The sequence below is a fragment of the Pongo abelii genome, chromosome 3 (genome assembly GCF_028885655.2).
Source record: "Pongo abelii isolate AG06213 chromosome 3, NHGRI_mPonAbe1-v2.0_pri, whole genome shotgun sequence".
Taxonomy (NCBI): Eukaryota; Metazoa; Chordata; class Mammalia; order Primates; family Hominidae; genus Pongo; species Pongo abelii.
The window spans coordinates 143,898,703-143,914,160 of record NC_071988.2 but is presented as its reverse complement, the minus strand read 5'-3'; the positions used below and the strand labels follow the sequence as shown (position 1 = coordinate 143,914,160).

Below are 15,458 nucleotides of genomic sequence, written 5' to 3'. Positions count from 1 at the left end.
AATGATACCTCTTATAAATACTTTATAATCAAGAGTATTTACCTGATGTTTCTAAAATTCGTGGTTCAGGTTCATCCAGTTGTAGAAGCTCATCAAGAGCTAATTTTGCTGCATTGGATCTAGACTCCTTTTTATTTTGTCCCAGTCCAGTCTTGTACTGAATACCATCCACCACAGCACAAAAGGCAAAATATGGTCCCATAACATTACCTTGAAAAATAACTCAGAATGAATGCTACAATAATTTTTATTATATTCTTGCAAACAATGTCTGTACATAGGAAAACATTCCAGTACAAAAATTCTCAAAAACTACCTCATAAACACCAACTTTACAAGTCCTTTTGTAGGACCAATAGGAGTTAAAACTAAAACTGAATGGGCATCTGAACTAACTCTGAGGATTCAAGCAGCTTAGGCCGGCTCCAGATTCAGTGTGAGCAATAGGGCCAGTAGTAGAGTACTGATCACATGTGGAGTAACAGTGAGTGTATAGGATAACGCCTGGCAATGGTAAACGCTCCACTATCTGTCAAACGGCCAATGAAAGATAAAATGTGGAGATTTCACGTAACATCTCACATCTTTAAAATTTAAATACAAACGTCTTTAAAACTTTAAAACAAAGAAAGCTGAATTTCCCCCACCCCTTGGATTGCCCTAATACACTTTTAAGCTCCAGAATTTAAGAGATCCCTTTGAAGAAACCCTGTGTACTATCAGGGTGTTATAAGCAAATCAACCCATTACAGCTGTGAAGGTTGGGGAGTGGGAGAGGAGGTGGGGAGAGGGAGCGAGAGGAAGAGAAAACCAAAACATAATGATAAACTAAAGAATTAAACTGAATGTCCAGTCATCACAATTTATTTACCTAGCTTTTATATTTGGATAAAAAACGAAATAGAATTGTCTTGTCTCCTGTATTTACAGGTCAAAGATTCTTCTGTTTGAAGTTTTGCTTGTTACTATTTAGACTTTAGGAGGCCTTTAGGAATCTGACTCTCCACTCTTTGGTTACAGATGGCTACATACAATGCTGCCACACATAAACCCCACTATCTTATTTCCTCACATACTCACAATTATATTACATTAACTCTTTAATATGTACATCAAGGTTTTACAAGCAACTCCTGACTGCTTCTGGGTAAACTGCTTTCCCCATAACATCTCAGACTTCAGTTTCCCAAGTTCCTTTCTTCATGATCACCTGGGTTCCAATCCAGGTTTACTAAATCAGAGAGCATTTTATATAATCAACAAGTGGCCCAGATGATTCTTATGTATATTACACATCTTGGCTGGGTGCACTGGCTCACACTCATAATCCCATCACTTTGGGAGGCTGAGGTTGGAGGATCTCTTGATGCTAGGAGTTCGAGGTCAGCCTAGGCAATATAGTGAAACTCCTTCTCTACAGGACATTTTGAAAATTAGCCAGGCCTGGTGGTGGATGCCTGCAGCAGTCTTAGCTATTTGGGAGGCTGGGGTGGGAGGATCACCACTGCACTCCAGTCTGGATAACAGAGTGAGAGCCTCTATCTAAAGAAAAAAAAAGATATTTTACCTAAACTTTATTAGTAAGTCTTCTGTGTCAGAATGGAGCCTTTAAGCTTCAGCCTGTTTATAACTCGGGTTCTCAAACTTTAGTGTAAATCTAAATCACACATAGAGCTATTAAAAAATTCTGACACTGTGGTTTCACTACCAAACACACTGGATTATTGAACTATACTTTGAGCATAAAATGTACACCATTAACAACCAACAGGTCATGTTTCTTAGTAGTTTTTGCTCAGAGCAGTGAAGATTTGTCCTGATCATTTATTTTTTCTTACAATGACCAACAGTTTACATTTTCCAAGAGCAGTCTGAGATTACTGGAGGAAAGCTAACTAGTTACACGGAAATTAAGTCCACCTTCTACATTACCACCACCATCTATATGTTAAGATACTATTTCTGTCACCTGTTAGTTTACTGGTATTCCACCCAAAACAACAGACTGAAACTTGATGTCGCTGTGACTATCTTTACTAAAATCTTGACATGTTAAAGTTATTTAGCAAAGATGTTAGCTTTGAGATCCATATTGGCAAGTTAGCACCAGGAAAATTAAAGAAAAAACCTAACTACTCGTGTACAAACACACACAGGTACATATACACAAAGTTTTTAAAATTTAAAATTTTAAGCTGTCAATGCCTCTTAAGAGAACTTATCCTTCCACTTTCCTAAAATCTTGCTAATCATTGGCTCTAATGTGAAGAGATCAGAAACTACTTTCTGCATTTCCCTTATCTGTACTCCTGTAGCCTTTCACAGGCGCAGCATGGTTACAGATTATTCTGGTTGGGGAGTTTAAGGGAGAATTGAGAAAACTGTAACAGACTAGTCTGCAGACAAAGTACCAATCATATAATCTAACGCTTGAGTTTCAGAAGGCAAATTTGACCTTAACTTTTCTTAGTCATCATCCTCACAGAATCCTTCTCATAAAATAATCACAGTCCAAATATTTAACATCTTTACAAAAGCATGTTCATGATACAAGAAGTAATTACACCTCAAAATAGTCCATGAGACTAATTTCCATTCAGCTAGTGACACATAAGAAAATTACAATTCAATGATTATAAAACTTTGGTATATGTGAGTTATTTGTAGAGGCTGCAAAGGCTAAAGAAGTGTGAACATAACCATTTAAGTATTCTTGTGAAAACATACAGTTACCTAACTCCAATATTAGATGAAAGAACTAAATTTAGCACCATTATTTTGCTATACTTTTGGTTTTGTTTTTGAGACAAATACAATTTTACACTTGCCTGTTGTCACAGTTTCCTTAAGGTCAAGCTGAACTCGCTGCATTTGTGCAAACTGGTGCAAGGCTGACACAGGATTTATTTCTCCACGTTTGTATTTCATTATAAATTCCTTAGGTATTTTTTTTGGAGGAAGGACAGGATTTGAAATAGATGAAAGATTCTTGGAAAGCAACGGTTCTGGAAAATTACCTAAAAACAAATGTTATACTTGTCAATTTGGTTTAAAACAAACAAACAAACAAAAATGAGCAAAAGCAATAAATCCTCCCCAAAATGGAAGGTTGTCCCAGATACACTTCATCATATGTTTTTCTTAAGTTTGTACTAAACAATTTTGGCACACATGACAGGCACCACATGTTATTGCATCTGTCGAGTACTAAGACTATTTTGCAAAAAGGTAATATCAACATGTCATTATTAAGTGATATCAAGGGTCATGGAATTTTAGTGATGTCAGGGTCTTCAGAAACCAAGCAATTTTTACAGATAATGTCACTAAGGCCTAGAATACAGAAAGACACAGATCTGGGACTAAAACGTAGCTTCTGGCTCCCATCCACTCATGTTCTCACTGGATTCCACCGAATTTTAAAGTATGTTTGCCCCTGCTTTATACTTAACACTACGCTAAGTGCTATGTGGAATACAGACCAGTGTTAAGTCCAGTATCTTCCCTTGCGCCTCACCTCAGAAAGGCAAGCCACACTTGGAGGGGGAGGTGAACAGTCAAGGTGGTAACAGATGGTTAAACGAGCGGCACAGGTAAAGAGCTCTACAGGCCTCGTCCAAGTGCTGAGACAGATGCCAGCTCCAGGTACGCAGCCACGGGTAAATGTCTATACAACCACGAAACCTTTAAACCAGAGGCTCGACAGAACTTACTGGCCATCCTAGAATCTTAAAGAACTGACTCATTGTTACAAATGAAAAAAGTCGTACCCGTTACTTGCGTAACCTTGGATGCCATCTTGGACAGGCTGTAACTTTCTGAGGAACATCCTGTGGGTGTAGTTATCGTCTTTGTCGCTGGTTGAACTGGCAGGTTCTTTTTCAGCATCTGGGCAAAGCTGGGGACCTGCGAACTCTGAAACCAATGATTGTTGCTAGCCATTTTCTCACCTAGAGGTCACGATAAAACTGGCAGAAAACAAGACAAAACGCTATGTAAACTGAAAATATTTACTCCAAACCCCACCCCCCCGTTATTTCCATAAATGGCCTTGGCACATATTCAGATGACTAGAGTCAAATCCCTCTTGAACTGATCTCACGACTGCTTTTTGAGTTTTCATAGACACGGACCTCTTCTCTCCTGAATCCCTTCCCTAAACCTCTGCTACAAAGGAGGAAAGAAGGAACAGAGAGAGGTCCCTGTAAAAGACCTTAAAACTACTCAGGAGTTAGGGAAGATATTAGCAAGGTCAGGAAAAAAGAAAAAAAGAAAAAAAAATCAGCTCGTCGGTGGCCTCCTAAGTCCTGACCCAACCCCTACCCACCAAAGTTGTCCTTCCTGCCCTCTATGTGGGAAGACGGGCAGCCACTGCTGCGCCTCAGGCTGGGGGCTCGCAGGCGGCTGCCGCCGCCGTTGCTCACACCTCCCAGCCTCAACCTCTCGCTTCAGGCAGCTCTGCGCGAGGTTCACAGGGTCAGGGCCGCATCTTTCAAAAGAGGCCTCGCGGTGCCCCTGCAGGACCCGGGCTTGCGCCCCCGCGCCCTGCTTCGTCCAATCACTAACCGTCTCGGAGGCCGGCGCTCTTGCGCCCGCGCTTGCGCCAGCGTCGTGCCGCCGCGCTCACGCGTCTTGCGTCACCTAGGGAAGAGACGCCGACCATCGCACGCGTTCGAGGCCTTGGTGACTCTGTTCTCCGAACACAAGGATCGGGTCCAACTGGCCGCCTTTCCCTTCTGGAGAAGCCAGGTAAAATCGCGCAGTTCAGCCTCCTCCCTTACTGTCCCATGCCCCCCTGCAGCCCTGACAGAGCACGGTAGGGATGATTATTTATACTGCAGTTGTCTATGCCTGGGGCCTTCTTCCCCAGAGCGGTTGAAGGCTGCCTAAGGGGTACCTGCGTGAGGGTTGTTTCAAGAAAATCCCTCATTTCATCCCCAATCGCAATCTGAGAAGGTGCCCATGGGGAAGGCTTGGCCTCCACGGTGGCCTTCCTGTTTACAGAAAAACTACCTCACACGTCCTGAAGCTTGGCCAGTGAGCGAACAATCATGAAAACAGATGGAGTCTTTGAGAGCAAATGGCTCTGCTATATGGATGACAAATCCAGTGTGGATGTTTTCAATTCTTTACTCTCCTAAAGGTTGAAGGAGGCCCTACTCGGGGTGTTAGGTGATAGTTCGTGGAAAATAAGAATACTAAATCACCCAACAAATTTCGGCATGTAAACAAAAAGTAATCCAAAGGATGGAGTAACTTTGTTATAACAAAATTTCAGTGTCCATCTACCTTTTTATAGGGATAAGTTTTCTCAGTAATTAAGTCAGGTGTAAATCTTTTTTTTTTAAAAAAAGGAAGCCAGGCATGGTGGTGGGCACCGGTAGTACCAGATACTGGAGAGGCTGAGGCAGGAGGACCAATTGAGCCCAGGAGATTAAGTCCAGCCTGGGCAACATTAGTGAGACTGCCATCTCTTTAAAAAAGAAAAAAAAAAAAAAAAAAAGGAAAAGAACAAATAGACGTAATATGCATCCAGAAGTAGATGGGCTTATTGGAAGAAAAAGTCCCATCCCCCTCGTTAAGCAGTGCATTTTCAATAAAAATATTTTTCTTTAGTGGTTATTAAAATGTGTGTTCATTATGTTGCTTCGATCAAGTACCCATTAATGATCTCAATGATAACTCAATCTAGAATTTTTAATTAACATTTAGAGACTTCTGGTTACAGGAAATTAAAAAATTCAAATGTCAAGAAGTAAAAGGATGATAATACAACTTCTAAGTACATTAGGATTAAATTTGAGGGGAGACATGCAATGGAAATAAAACCTCGAGTGAAAGGAATGAGGTACAAATTTCCCTATTGCATACACAAATATATAAATTATGTTTTATTTTGAAGTAATTTTAGATTTACAAACGAATTGTAAAGATAGTACAGTCTTTCCATTCCTTCCATCCACTTTCCCCTAATATTATCTTACATAACTGTCAACTAAAGACAAAGAAATCGGCTTTTAAAGAATTAAAGTTAGTTTTATTCAGTCTTAGGATTGCAACCCAGTAGAGTCTTTCAGAGGGTTTCTGTTTCACTGCACCAAAGTCGTGTTTCAGCCCATAGCTTATATATCAGGTGATGTGGATGTTCAGCATGTGCTCAGAAGTTACAGTACAGCAACATCTCATCAAAGTTTGGGTGGGAGAGGAGTACATTGGTTATAGATTACAGAGGCATAATAATTATTCCTGTCAGACATTATCTCATGTACAGGAAAAGACAAAGCTAGGATCATTGAACTTCTTTTCTAGAAATGCAGTGATTCAGGCAAGAGACATGGGAACCTGTTCTCTATCCTGCTTTCCAGCTTATCATCTTCAGGGTATTCCTTATGGCTGTCACTGAGTCAGGGAGTTGTGAAGTTATGCTCACAAGCAGAGTGAGCAAACATGGCTTCGTCACAGCCAGAGGCATATGTTTGCTACTTTGTCTCATGTAATTGTGGCACATTGATGGAAACTAATAAATTAACATTAGTACAACACTACTGACTATACAACACACTTTATTTGGATTTCACCAGTTTTTCAACCAATGTCCATTTTCTGTTCCAGGATTCAGTTTGCCGTATTGCATTTAGTGGTCATATCTCCTAAGTATCCCATGGTCTGTGATAGTTTTTCAGCCCTTCTTTATTTTTCATGACCTAGGTAATTTTGAAGAGAGCTGGTCAGGTGTTTTGTAGAATGGCCCTCAATTTGGATCTATCAGGTGTTTTCTCATGACTACAGAGTTACCGTATTTGGGAAGAACACTACATAGCTGAAGTTCATTTCTCAGGGTGTATTAGGGAGTAACATAATGAGTATAGCTGGTGATGTTAACTTTGCTGACTTGGTTAAGGTTGTGTCTGTCAGTTTTCTCCACTGTACAATTTCTGTTTTTCCTTCTCTATTCTTTGTTTGTTAGAAGGTTCACCTCTTAGAGAGAGGAGTATCACAGAATTTGTGGACATATGTTCAAACCACGTATTAATAAATATTTGGGGGGGAATACTTTAAGGTTATGTATATGAACTGTTTCACCCTAGAGTTTCACCCACTAATTTTAGCATTCATCTTTGTAGTCTTACCCAAAGCAGTTATTACTATGGTGTTCTAATGGTTCTTTTCAATTTCCCTCATTCTTTCTACATTTATTATTTGGAATTATGTAAGAAAGGCTTGCCTCTTTCCTTTATATTTATTCAGTTATTTGATTATATCAGTATGGAGGTATTTATTCTGTCATTTGAGTATAATCCAGTACTATCTTTTTGTTTAATTTCATTTTAATTTTTTTTTTTGAGACAAGGTCTTGCTTTGTCACCCAGGCTGAGAGATACTTTCATTTCACCTCAGTCTCCTCAGTAGCTGGGACTACAGGCGTGTGTGACCACACCCAGCTAATTTTTGTATTTTATTTTATTTTATTTTATTTAAATTTTTTGTAGAGACAGGGTTTCGCCATATCACCCAGGCTCGTCTCAAACTCCTGGACTCAAGCAGTCCATACACCTGGGCTCCCCAAGGTGTTGGGATTACAGGCATGAGCCACCGGGGTTGGCACTACCATTATTGATTTTGTTGTTCAAATTATTCCAGCTTTGGTCATTGGGAACTCTTTCATGTTGGCTCTTGTATCCTCTTGACATGTCCTCATCTTTTTTTTTTTTAAGGTATTTTCCCTGCCCTACATCTAACAAAAAGCTGTGGTTACTTTTACAGGAGAATGGTATTTAGAAACTAAGCTCTGAGCATTAGGAGTGCTTATTGCTGCTGGGGTGTCATTGCTTCTATGCCTGCACAGAGGACAGACAGAGCTAGGAAATGTATTTGTATGTACTAACTCCTGTATATGGACACATCTATATTTATATATAAAAGCAAATTTATACTTACACCTTTGACTGTAATCTGACACCCCAGCAGTCATTCCTGCTTCCCTTTATTTGTGATTTCTTTCTCTGACAATGAGAACTCTGGCAATATCTAAAATGTATTTTATTTTTCAGTGTATAGTAGATGCATATTGGTTAACTTGTACCTTTGTGAGTAACAAATTTACCACCAAGAGGAGTTTAGCATTTATTTATTTCATTTTTATTTATTTACCCATATTGACCAGGATATTTCTTTGATTTTTTTTTCTTTAATCTTACATTATCTAGTCAAAACAGTTTCCCAAAGTTACTTAGGTTGGTTATTTGTTTATAGTTCTATGGGTTTTGACAAATATATGGTCATGTATCCACCACTACAGTACTGTGTACATAACAATTTCATCACCTCCAAATTTCCCTTGTGTGGTCATTTTGTAGTTAACCTTTCTTCTGTCTCCTAACTCCTGGAAACCATTGATCTGTTTTCTGTTTCTATAGTTTTTCCTTTTCCATAATGCCATATAAATTGCATCATAAAATATGTAACATTTTGGATCTGGCTTCTTTCACTTAGAAAAACACATTTAAGATTCATCCACGTTGTTGGGTGAATCAATAGCTTCTTCCTATTTATTGCAGAATAATATTCCATTGTACCACTGTTTATATGTTCATCTGTTGAAAGGTATCTTGGTTGTTTCCAGTTTGAGGAAATTATGAATACAGCTGCTATAAACATTTGTGTACATAAATTTTCAATTCATTTGGGCAAATACCTAGGAATGGGATTGCTGGGTCATATGGTAAGTGTATGTTTAACTTTATAAGAAACTTCCAAACTTTTCCAAAGTGATTGTATCATTTTTGCATTCTCACATGGGTCTGTGCAGAATTTCATTGCTAGGTGTTCTTCCCTGTTCAGCCAGTGCCATGGGGGAAAGCTTTCTCTGGATTCATCTTTTGTCTCCCCTGTGAGCACCCATGTCCTTTATGTCTCCCAAGGAATAAAAACCTTAATCTGCAAAGGGAAGGGCAACAGCTGAACATCTGGCCTAAGTGTTCCTATGCCTATCTCTCTCCAGATTTCAAGTTAGTTTTTTGTACTGTGACTCTTGTTTACTGATAGGTTCAAGAAAAATTGTTAAAGTTTGTCCAGCTTTTAAAATTGTTCTAAGGGTGAGCACAGTGCTTTTAGCATCTCTCTACCTTTTCAAGTTGTTCGTATGTCTTTAAATGAGTGATGGTGGGACTCACATCTCTAGGATACTTAGATTCAACTGGGTACATTAAAATGAATGATAAATCAAGATGTATTTAAGTGTCAGTACTTCCAGTATGCCAGAAATTACATCCTTTTCAACTAATTAAACTTATCCTGGAAAAAACACATCAACTTTAAAATATGTAAAATGTTATGAATAGTTTTTCAAAATTAGAAAACAAGGGACTTGTTTGAAGACCAGTGCTTAATTAGATTGGGAGAAAGGTAGGACATTACTCACTTTTTCTGACCCTGTTTCATCCACTGGGCTGTTTGTTCTAAAGGAATGCATTCCTGCTGGCATCATCCTTTAAGTCAGAGTCACTTACTGGGGTGGAGGAGTGAGACATTCACCTCATGCTCAACCTTGAAGGGTGCATCAAAAAACTCAGTAATTTAGATAAATATTTTATTGCAGTATTTTAAAAAATCAAAATTATTGCCAAAAGTTTAACAATATGTCAAAATTTCAAATAAAGATACCATTTAACCCTGCACTTGTACTAATTCCAAACTGAAACTTTAAGTCTTCTGCTCATAGGTTTTTAAATGAATGATGTTGGATCTCAAATCCCTACAATACTCAATGGATACATTTACAAAGAATGATATAACACCCTAATCTCTTCACCCTAATTCTGGCACTGCTGCAAGATAGGATGAGGAAAGGGAACTACCATTTTTTTTTAGCTATTACTTTATGGAAACTGTACATCTGCTTTGTGAAGTATATTTTAACTATTTATTGTCAAAGTCTTGTTCAGCATATATTGGAGCAGGTATCCAAATTCAGGTCTACCATCAAAACCAAACCCTTTCATCAAAGCAAATGTGTAGAATGGTGGTGAGCCTTTGGAGATAAGCCCTTATGGTGCAAGGGAACTCCTAAAAGATTTGTAGAAGATAAAACATGTTCAACATCACCAAACATTTTAAGTAGGGATTATTGCCCATGCTGCTTTGCTTGGTGCTAAATAGAGATATACACATATGGTAGCTGTAATTAAGTAACCCATAATCTTGATGACACTAATAATGCAAATCATATCAAGAATATGACAGAAGTCCGGGTGCAATGGCTCACGCTTGTAATCCTAGTACTTTGGGAGGCTGAGGCAGTTGGATCAGTTGAGGTCAGGAGTTCAAGACCAGCCTGGCCAATACGGTGAAACCCCATGTCTACTAAAAATACAAAAATTAGCCAGGCATGGTGTCATGCTTCTCTAATCCCTGCCACTCAGGAGGCTGAGGCAGAAGAATTGCTTGAACCCAGGAGGTGGAGGTTTTAGTGAGCCGAGATCACACCATTGTACTCCAGCCTGGGCAACAGAGCAAGATGCTGTCTCAAAAAAAAAAAAAAAAAAGAAAAAAGAATAAAGAATATGACAGAAAAGTCAATATATGATAATAAAATTAAATGCATTATAAAATGTTGTTTGGCATAGGAATAAGAATGAATCTTTGGTGGTAGAGAGAAACTCTTTTGGAAAAATCTTTCATAATCTTTGATATTATACTTTATAATATAAAAATCTGACCTTACTACCTTAAGTGTTACAACTCTAATGTAAACAAGTGTCTTCTCTTGCGGTTATTACTCAGTAGCCTTCTAAGTAGTTTCCTGTTTCACTATTTGCTCCCATCCCTCTACTCTCTCCCCTCTAAACTTTCTTTTCCTTACTCTAGCCAAAGCAACTTACAATCATGGGGGAATGTTGAAGGGGAAGCAAGCACGTCTGTCTTTACATGGTGTCAGGAAAGACAGCGAAGCGGGCAGTGCTACACACTTTAAAAAAAGCCGCATCTCATGAAAACTCACTCATTATTACAAGAACAGCAAGGGAGAAATCTGTCCCCATGATCCAATGACCTCCCACCAGGACTCTCCCCCGGCATTGGGGATTATAATTCAACATGAGATTTGGGTGGGGACACAGAGTCAAACTATATCACAAGGCAGGTTAAAACATAGCCCTGATCTTGGAGCTTACAGTAAAATAAAGAATAAATAACATGCTTAGAAAATGGCCAGCCCTTTGATTGGGCCAAAATGTTTATCAGCTCATACATTCTGCCTGAGCCCTGTCAGGTTTATTAAATACTTAGTGGCCTATTCCATTTTGTTTCAGCCACAAAGTGTTAAGTTTAGCATGTGAAGACTGGAGAGATAATGAAGTTTTGGTTCTTATTTTTAAAATATGCTTAAAATTTTCATACAGTCATAGCCTGATAATTTTGGTTGAGGTTTATCCAATTTAGGCTATGAGGCAGATAATCCACATAATTTGCATAACAATTCCTAATGAGTTATATTGTAAAATAACATGTTTAGTAGTTTAGTGTTTAAGGTGTTTCAGTATAATTTAAATATGTTTCATATTTCAAGACCACACTGAATGTTGCTTCTGTATTGGTTTTAGTAAACTGCCTCAGATTTGATACCATATATTTATTAACAAATGATTGATTGTCTAATGGATACATGAAAACATACCAGATTTTAAATACTGTGGGAAGTCAGTGTGGCGATTCCTCAGGGATCTAGAACTAGAAATACCATTTGACCCAGCCATCCCATTACTGGGTATATACTCAAAGGACTATAAATCATGCTGCTATAAAGACACATGCACACGTATGTTTATTGCAGCACTGTTCACAATAGCAAAGACTTGGAACCAACCCAAATGTCCAACAATGATAGACTGGATTAAGAAAATGTGGCACATATACACCATGGAATACTATGCAGCCATAAAAAATGATGAGTTCATGTCCTTTGTAGGGACATGGATGAAATTGGAAATCATCATTCTCAGTAAACTATCGCAAGGACAAAAAACCAAACACCGCATGTTCTCACTCATAGGTGGGAATTGAACAATGAGAACACATGGACACAGGAAGGGGAACATCACACTCTGGGGACAGTTGTGGGGTGGGGGGAGTGGGGAGGGATAGCATTAGGAGATATACCTAATGCTAAATGGTGAGTTAATGGGTGCAGCACACCAGCATGGCACATGTATACATATGTAACTAACCTGCACATTGTGCACATGTACCCTAAAACTTAAAGTATAATAAAAAATAAAAATAAAAAAATAATAAATAAATAAATAAATACTTCCTTCCACATATTTCTGAATACTGATGTAAATTAAGTTGACATCAAATGGCCCAATGAGTTTCAGGATGTTTTGGCAACTGCTGAACTATATTACTGTCATCTTTTTATTATGTGACTCTTATGATTTGGCAAGGAAGTGGGCAATTGGGCATGATAGTGAATTCTTCATCTCAGTACATGATACTCAGTTGCTCATTAACTCAGTTGCTAAAGCCAGAACCTCAGAAGCAAGGCCAGAGTATAAGGTTGTGAACAAGAACACCAAGCCAAGGGAGTGAGTGGGGCTGAAGTACAGCTTTACTCTGCTAAGCAAGACATATACCTTGGTTTGGGGCTGCTTTGGCTTGAGGAATGGATGGTCTTCCTAATTTCTAATCTAATTAATATAAGTTATCTGACCATGCCCAAGAATTATCCTTGACTTCTTTCTTTCCCCCAACTCCCATTCCATCAATTAGTTCTGTTGGCTGTCTCCACAACATTGCCCGAAGGAATCCACTTCTTACCACTTCCACTGCTGCCACCCTAGTCCAAACAACTATTACCTTTTCCTGGGATTTCTGTGATAGCTTACGAACAGGTCTTCCTGCTTCCCACTCTTGTCCCTTTTAAATGTCCAGTAAATGTTCCGCATTTTACTCTTAGAAGATAAGTGTAATATTGTTACATGGATATATTGCATAGTGATGTAGTTAGGGCTTTTAGTGTATCCATCACCCAAATAACATACATTGTATCCATTAAGCAATTGGGAGATATCATTCTCCCCAGCCCTCTACCCTTGAGTCTCCATTGTCTATCCATTCCACACTCTATGTCCGTGTGTACACATTATTTAGCTCCTGCTTATAAGTGAGAAGATTCAGTATTTGTCTTTGTGTTTCTGAGTTGTTTCACTTCAAATAATGGCCTCCAATTCCATCCATATTGCTGCAGAATAGGATTCCATTCTTTTTTATGGCTGAGTAGTGTTCCGTTGTGTATATATACCACATTTTCTTTATCCAGTCATCCATTTTTGGATGCTTAGGTTGATTCCATATCTTTGCTATTGTGAATAGTAATGTGATAAACATAAGAGTGCGGTATCTTTTTGGCATAATAATTCCTTTTCCTTTGGAAAGAGGAAAAGAAATCCTCTGCTACCCAGTAGTAGGATTGCTGGATCGAATGGTAGTTCTATTTTTAGTTCTTTCAGAAATTTCCACACTGTTTTCCATAAGGTTGTACTAATTTACATTCCCACCGATAGTGAATAAGTGTTCAGCAGTGAAACAGTGTTCTCTTTTCTCTGAATCCTTGCCAACATTTGTTATTGTCTTTGTAATAAATAGCCATTGTGACTGGTGTAAAGATGATATCTCACTGTGTGGTGTTTGTTTTTTTTTTTTTTTTTTTTCTTTTCTTGAGACAGAGTCTCGCTCTGGAGTCCAGTGGCATGATCTTGGCTCACCGCAACATCTGCCTCCCAGGTTCAAGTGATTCTCATGCCTCAGCTTCCTGAGTAGCTGGGATTATAGGTGTGTGCCACCACACCCAGCTAATTTTTTGTATTCTTAGTAGAGATGGGGTTTCACCATGTTGGCCAGGATGGTCTCAAACTCCCGACCTCAAGTAATCCGCCCGCCTTGGCCAGATGAGCCACAGTACCCAGCCTCATTGTGGTTTTAATTTGCGTTTCTCCGATGATAAGTGATATTGAGCATTACACTCCCACCAACAGCGTAAAAGCATTCCTATTTCTCCACATCCTCTCCAGCATCTGTTGTTTCCTGTCTTTTTAATGATTGCCATTCTAACTGGCGTGAGATGGTATCTCATTGTGGTTTTGATTTGCATTTCTCTAATGACCAGTGATGATGAGTTTTTTCATAAGTTTGTTGGCTGAATAAATTTTTTCATAAGTTTTTTTTTCATAAGTTTGTTGGCTGCATAAATGTCTTCTTTTGAGACGTGTCTGTTCATGTCCTTCACCCACTTTTTGATGGTTTTTTTTTCTTGTAAATTTGTTTAAGTTCTTTGTAGATTCTGGATATTAGCCCTTTGTCAGATGGATAGATTGCAAAAATTTTCTCCCATTCTGTAGGTTGCCTGTTCACTCTGATGATAGTTTCTTTTGCTGTGCAGAAGCTCTTTAGTTTAATTAGATCCCATTTATCAATTTTGGCTTTTGTTGCCATTGCTTTTGGTGTTTTAGTCATGAAGTCTTTGCTCATGCCTGTGTCCTGAATGGTATTGCCTAGGTTTTCATCTAGTGTTTTTATGGTTTTGGGTTTTACATTTAAGTCTTTAATCCATCTTGAGTTAATTTTTGTATAAGGTGTAAGGAAGGAGTCCAGTTTCAGCTTTCTGCATATGGCTAGCCAGTTTTCCCAGCACCATTTATTAAATAGGGAATAGTTTCCCCATTGCTTGTTTTTGTCAGGTTTGTCAAAGATCAGATGGCTGTAGATGTGTGGCGTTATTTCTGAGCCCTCTGTTCTGTTCCATTGTTCTATATATCTGTTTTGGTACCAGTACCATGCTGTTTTGGTTATTGTAGCCTTGTAGTATAGTTTGAAGTCATGTAGTGTGATGCCTCCAGCTTTGTTCCTTTTGTTTAGGATTGTCTTGGCTATGTGGGCTCTTTTTTGGTTCCATATGAAATTTAAAGTAGTTTTTTCTAATTCTGTGAAGAAAGTCAGTGGTAGCTTGATGAGGATAACATTGAATCTCTAAATTACTTTGGGCAGTATGGCCATTTTCACAATATTGATTCTTCCTATCCAAGAGCATGGAATGTTCTTCCATTTGTTTGTGTCCTCTTTTTATTTTCTTGAGCAGTGGTTTGTAGTTCTCCTTGAAGATGTCCTTCACATCCCTTGTAAGTTGGATTCCTCAGTATTTTATTTACTTTGTAGCAATTGTGAATGGGAGTTCACTTAAGATTTGGCTCTCTGCTTGTCTGTTATTGGTGTGTAGGAATGCTTGTGATTTTTGCGCATTGATTTTGTATCCTGAGACTTTGCTGAAGTTGCTTATCAGCTTAAGGAGATTTTGGGCTGAGACTATGGGGCTCTCTAAATAGACAGTCATGTCATCTGCAAACAGAGACAATTTGAATTCCTCTTTTCCTAATTGAATGCCCTTTATTTCTTTCACTTGCCTG

At 38.6% G+C, this 15,458-nt stretch overlaps 1 protein-coding gene across 9 annotated transcripts in view; it reads right to left on the bottom strand.

Moving 5' to 3' along the window:
- ADAD1 (adenosine deaminase domain containing 1) overlaps positions 1-5,029 on the bottom strand; it is a 53,652-nt gene extending 48,623 nt beyond the window's left edge. For 2 of the 9 annotated variants that reach the window (XM_054554454.1, XM_054554457.1), the window contains exons 1-4: positions 4,567-5,025; positions 3,771-3,968; positions 2,829-3,017; positions 43-210 (exon numbers count right to left, since the gene is read on the bottom strand). In XM_054554454.1, the coding sequence (XP_054410429.1) occupies positions 43-210; positions 2,829-3,017; positions 3,771-3,942 (529 nt within the window). In that variant the 5' untranslated portion in view covers positions 3,943-3,968; positions 4,567-5,025. Of the gene's footprint in view, positions 1-42; positions 211-2,828; positions 3,018-3,770; positions 3,969-4,327 lie in introns of all 9 variants that reach the window. The other 7 variants (XM_054554452.1, XM_054554456.1, XM_054554455.1 and 4 more) reach the window with 6 other exon arrangements.
- Positions 5,030-15,458: the final 10,429 nt, after the last annotated feature.